This window comes from Phaethon aethereus (assembly GCF_964289735.1).
Source record: "Phaethon aethereus genome assembly, chromosome: 23".
Classification (NCBI taxonomy): Eukaryota; Metazoa; Chordata; class Aves; order Phaethontiformes; family Phaethontidae; genus Phaethon; species Phaethon aethereus.
Window position 1 is genome coordinate 4,659,303 of NC_138599.1, and position 6,280 is coordinate 4,665,582.

General features: G+C 48.9%; 1 protein-coding gene across 1 annotated transcript in view; it reads right to left on the reverse strand.

The window, feature by feature from the left end:
• Positions 1-4,759, reverse strand: part of JAM3 (junctional adhesion molecule 3) — a gene marked incomplete at both ends in the record, with an annotated part of 29,306 nt that extends 24,547 nt beyond the window's left edge. The window contains one exon of the mRNA XM_082009897.1: positions 4,714-4,759. Coding sequence (XP_081866023.1) covers positions 4,714-4,759 — 46 coding nt within the window. The remainder of the gene's footprint in view (positions 1-4,713) is intronic.
• Between the last annotated feature and the right edge of the window lie 1,521 nt (positions 4,760-6,280).

Here is a 6,280-nt window from a genome sequence, read left to right on the forward strand (position 1 = left end):
AGCTGTGCTCTCAGGAGCAGGGGAAATTGCAGAGATGATTTTTTCAGAGATGATGGCATCCTTGCCATCCAAATTTTGCTTCTGCATCTGGTGCTCTTTTCTCTGCCAGTTGTCTGGTTTGGAACATACACCAAAAACAATTTCCCTCAATACCCAACACAAGCAGAGAAGGAGCTTTGACAAGACCCTTAAGAACTGCAGAGGAACACCCTCTCTCGACCTCACTTCTTGCATATTGGTGTCTTTTCTAAGAAATCTGAAAGCCTGGCTTAGGATGCTGCTCTAATAAGAACTGGGCATCAGCTCAATTATGCAGCTGTCTTGATTTTGCACGTCCAAGCTGTGTGTTGGACAGCTGAACTTCTGCACAGGAGTCACACAAAGCTTTCTTACAGTATGAAATACAGCAAGGCAATCAAAGCTAGTGACTGCTGAGGAAGAAGTGATAACAGAACCTCAGCTGGCCATTCTTGTGCAGGAAACATCTTTAATATACACCTCCCTCAACGTTTATCCCCAGAGGAAGCCTGCTTGACCTCCGTTTATCTAAAATGAGAAGCAGAAGTTTGTGAGGAGTTGGTTATCCTTGAGACCAATGTTCTGGTGAAGTCCATGGAGTGCCTTGCTCTCCTATTCCCCACAGATGTACTCTTTTTGCTGGTAAGTCTCTAGAAAAAGAATTAAACTCTCCAAACCCTACCTCTAATCTCAGGTTAATACTTGAGGGTGTTAGCACTCTGAAGGATCATAAGCAAACAGAGACCTGAGCTCTCCAGCAAAAAAAAAGTCCAGGTTTTATGTTATTGTTTATTTTTCTGAAACTGAAAACTCTCATTTCCAGCATGGGATTTTGAGAACTGCAACACAGCAGGTATTTCCTTTGCCCCAAGCGCAGCTATTGACAGAACTGTACCCAAGCAGCAATCCAGCCCCTTTGGGTGAAAATTAAGACTGAGTCCAGAACACTCATTAGTGCAATTAAAGCCATTAACTGGTTCTCAGGCCATGCCCTGACTCAGCAAAGGAATGGGTTTTGTTGTATGGCACACACCCTTACTCCTCCACTATATGGAACTGATGTTTAGTGGTTGAATTTGGTTTTGATCCTGTGTCTCATAAAAACATGATACGCCCTAGGGGTTCAGAGGGAAGGCAAACAGCCCTTATCAATTGGAAGAAGATGGTGCAGTTCATATTCCAGTTGATAGAGAAGCCAGATTGAGAATGTAATTATCCTAATTAATTTTCTATCTTGAATTCATCTCTTTATATAAAAACAGCAGTTTCAAAGCAGGCCACCAGCTTTTATGTAGAGAGTAGTTGTTTTATCTTGTTGAGGGGCACGTCTGCAAGACACGTTCTTGTTTTGCAGAAAAGGACTCTGGAGGACTCTGGATCCTGTTGGTCTGTGGAAATCTTTCCCCTTGCTAACTCCCTCCCACCACTTCAGGCCTGCTCTGTAAGGAGTTCATGAACCTTCTCCAGCTCATCAGGGCTTGATGCAATCAACTGCGAAGCATTAGCTCTAAATATAAAACTGGGAGGCCAGTTCTGCTTCAACACACAAACGCTCATCGCAAAGGATGATAAAGCAGCGAGCGCAATTTGCAAGGGAAACTTAAATAAGAATCCAAGTAAGCTGCAAGGAAAGCAGGAGCAAGTGGGGGCTAACCAATGTTTTACCCTTTGGAGATGGCTAAAAGTGGCAATGGTAAGCTGGCAGGAGGCTCAGAAACCAGGACCACCCACAGCTGTTTCGTAGAGCTGCTTTTGTCCTTATTTGTGAAGCTAAATGCAGAGGCTCGTTCTGCTTTATTTACTTGTTTAGGTGATTTTTGGCAATTCAACATGTGTTCCTGGTGCAAATCCTCAGTGTGTGGACAGATAATTGAAAAACAGCTGCAGCCGGCCAAGAGACCCAGAATTCAACTTGGACAAGGAAAATAAACAGGTCAATAAAAGAACCCAAGTTCACGATCGGAGCAACATCTCAGTCCATAGCTCTTCCTTCTGACTAAAGAAAACACATTTTACTCTTTGAGTCTACTTGTGCTTCGGTAACCAAGTAATTCTCAGAAGTATGCAGAGCAAGAGGGAATGTGCTGGTGTCACGTTTTTTGTCAACAGCTGTAAAGTAGATGTGCATCCAACTACTCTTTGGTGGTGATGCCAGATATTGCTTACCCAAATAGGAACACCAAGCCCTTCCTAAGAATTTTTTTGAAGATGTTATTAAGCGTCTGATTTTGGCATGGCTCTCAAAGCTATTTGTCCCGATTTTTTACTGCCTGTTGAAAAGAAAGCAATACTGCAAATACTTCCCATCAGAAAATAACAAAAAGCAACTTATCATAACTGCAACAGAGCTAACAACATTTCCACCGAGTGATTTTTGGCACTGACAGCTGACTCAGAACAGTTGTTGGTGACTGGGACAGATGGACTTCATATATTAAAAAAAAAAAAGACATGCGAACGTCTACTCTGTAGAGTTTTGAAAAGCCTTTTGCAAAATCCAACATATCACCAAAACCTCAGGATTAAATCAAAGGGAGATTTAAATATATTGAGCTTTAAAACTGAAATGTGCCAGTGACTTGCCCTATCTCCCCATCAAGGACTAGAAGGTATCAACATGTTTTATTTTCAATAGGAAATACTTGAGAACTTCGGGAAGGACTCCACAGCTCTGCCCTCAGTCTGGCATGTGAAATCCTCAAAATCCAAATGTTTGTTTCCACGGGGAAGCTTGCAACAGAGACCTCAAGGTAAGATGTAACATTGATGTCAACTGTAAGCCCCACTTTCCGTCACTGATGCCAATTAACTTCCGCTAGTATAATTATGACCATGGCATTTCCCTGATGTGCAGAATCTTTAGATGCCTTTAGTGCCTAGAGCTGGGTATGCACTGAATACTCCATGCTTCACTGGCTCCTGTTTTGTGGCAATGTTTTAAGGCCATGATCAAGAGCAGGGTCTGTTCTGGCAATAACACCACAGGAGGAGGCAATCCCTGCTCCACAGTGCTTATAGGCTAAGCAGTACTTTATAGTCTAAACCACACTTATAGTTTAAAGCATACAGGTCAGAGTTTTGCAGCTTGGGATCTCAGCATCTTGTTTTAGCTTTGTCAGCTTCTTTTTTTATTTTTTTTGCCTTTTTTCCCAGGTAGTCAGTTGGCATCAAATGCATCCTTATGGTCTCGCTCCTATCTCACTATCCAGCACCAATCCTGCAGACTTCAGAACATGTTAATTTTATGTACTTAACTTAGTGGGATGCCCCCAGTACATAAAATCAAGCGTGGTGGAACAAACTTTTTTATTCTCAACCTCACTTCTGCCCATTCTTCTGGGCTTATGACCCCAAATTTGAAAACAGCTGGAAATAAGTACAGGATGAAGCACTTTGATTTGGCCAGAACCCACTGCATTTAAAAAGAGAGCAAGCCCTGTTACCACTTGGTTTACTCACCAACTAAATGCTCTCAGGCAGAGGTGTGAAACTAGTGAGGTTTGGCTGCTTTTAGCAACTTTTGTCTGTCTAAAGAAGTGCAGAAGTATCTCTAGTTCATTTCCAGTCTTGCTATCTTTTAGGCCAGATTCAATGGGACACTTGGGCACCGCTCACATAACGGAGGAAGGAAATGGGGTACCTTTCTAACTTGCAGCCCAACTGTAAGGAAAAGTTGTGTTAAGTCTGTCATTTTTCTCATTCAAGGGGAGCATCCGAATCCAGAGTTAGCACCTGGAAGACTATGCCATGCTCCAGGATTAGGCACTCCCAATTTCCCCCGCTGAAACCATTCCTGATACAAACCAGAGTAAAGCAAGTGAAGAGCAGACCCTGGAGTGCCTGAAAACCATCTCCTCATCGCAGATGTGCGTCAGAGTCATCTTGTCACCTTTCTGTTCGCTTGTTTTGGTAAACAGTGCCCAAATCTCACTCTGAGGCCCAAAAGCTCTGCAAGTTATTTGGAGTTCTTGGAGAATTGTCTTGTCCTTAGATAAACTGTTTGAAATATTTCAATACACTGCAGGCTTGAGTTGACCCAAAACAGTTGTTTGTGTGTCTGTACAGACGTGCATGCCTGCACAGCCCCCTCTATTTCAGTAATCCCTTGCTGGCTGTCACCCAACCCCCCCTCCAAGCCCACCGGCTGCTGTCCCCCTCCTCACCCCACCCCCCCCCCCCCACTATTAATAGCCAGACAACAAATGAGCCCAAACTCATTCCTCAGCGGAATTAACAAATGTTTTTGCAATTAAAACTTGCAAAGACTCATGCGGGGACCCCGGAACAATAGGCTCCTGTGCCTGGTCTTGAATAGGCACTAGTGTCCGCCCTGCCCGCCTGCCGAGGCTGCACATTCCTGGCACCCGCATCCCTGGACCCGCTCCTTGCTGAGCTGGGGCTTTGGGCTGGTTTTCCCTCTCCCTCGTCTCCCCTCCCCGCAGCACCGTGCTCCCGGCGGGGGAGCCGGCGAGTTCTTGCCGGGGGCCCAGGACCCCTCGTCTCGCTCCCCCGGGCACGGCGGCGCGCAGCCCCGTCCCCGCATCCCCCGGGACCGGGGCAGGGGCACCGCACCTCCCCTCCCCGCCACCCGCTCCCCTGCACGGCGGCCGGGGCAGCACGCCTCCCCCTTCCCCGGTGGGGCCCGCCGCCCTCCGGGCCGCGGGGCCGAGGCGGCTCCGGCTGGCCGGGACTCACCGAGCAGAGGCAGGAGCAGGAGCAGCGCCGGCCGCCGCAGCGCCATGATGGGGTGTGCGGAGCGCGGCCCGCCGCGCCTGCGCACTGCCAGGCCGGCGCGGGGGGGCCGCCGCGCTCCCGTTGCCGCGGCAACCGGGCGGGGAGGCGCGGATCCCGGCGCCTGGCACCGCGGCGGCCGGAGCTACCGGCTGCTGCTGCAGGAGCGGGTGTTCCCCCGCCGCATTTGATACGAACCCCTGAAAAGAGGAGGTCCCTTAGCGAGGATGTTCCCAAAAAAAGCCATCTCCCGTTGAACCGGGCTGCTCTGGGGTCCTCAAAAGCGTCCCAGAACCCTTTCCTTTGATTAACAGAACGGAACAAAACTTGCGGGCACGGGACTCTCGCCCTGAATCCAGCGAGGCAGCCTGGGTTAACGCTGCTTCATGCGTCACTAACCGTCAGTAGCGTGTGATGGGGATGTAATTAAGATGCTGCTGAGGATCAAGCAGCGGGAATGAAAGCCGAGCTCTTCTCTGTTCTGTAAACCAGCTCTGCTGAAATTAAGGGATGTAAAAATGTATTTAACCTGATAATGTAGCAGATCTAACCCAAGATGCTAATGAGTAGATTTAAAGGGCTGATCTCAGCCTGGTGAAACTAATACAGAGATTCGCATCAACTCCAATGGCCAGATGGGACATTTCACTGAGGATAAAGGGGAAGGAATCGCCTAATAGGACTATACGGCTTAAAACCTGACTCCAGCAATCGCTGGGTTGGATCCCGGTTGAGTAAGGAGTCATTCTAACACAGCCTGTTTGGACTGAAATGGCAGGAGAGGTAAAATATGACGACATAGAGTAGAACCGGCGATAAAGCGCAATCACCGAGGTGTCAGGTTCCTCTTTCACCCCCCGCAGCAGCTTGAGCAGGGAAGAGTAGGGCTGAGGAAGAGGTAACAGGAAAGGATGGGGGGGTTTCTAGCCCCTCCTGGCCGCCAAAGCTGTGTTTATGCGGCCGGGTGAAACGCGGCCCTGCAAGCGGTCCGCAGCACCCCTGCGCTGGGGACTTTCCATCACCCGCCGGCCACGGAGCCTGCTGGAAAGCAGGCTCAGCCCCTCCACGCTGGCCCGGGGAAGAGCCGTGCTGGGAGAGCAGGAGGTGAACGCTGCTGCGGAGCGCGGGCTTCCCCGGGCCATCTGGGCCACTGGAGGGGGGGCTGGATCTGCGCTAAGGAGTTCTTCTAAGCCTTGATTTCCCTCTCCAGGCTGCTGGAGCTCAGCCTTGGCGTGCACTGAGGGTATGTTTGCAAATAATCAATGCAGGCAGAGGCCGGGTTTGAAGTCAACCGGCAAAGCAGAGAAACAAAGTGGAGAACACCGGGGCATGAAACCTTGAGCGTCACCTTCTATGTACGTCTTTGCACGGGACACGTGCCAGTTCCCTGTCTCGGGCAGATACGACTAGCACCAGCTCTTCTCTTTACGCTGCCTCCATGGTTTTATTACAGCCAGGTTCTGCCTTTTAATCTGTCATCGCCACTGAGGAGCCATTTGAAATGTGAAACTCAACAAGCAAAAAGGAGACA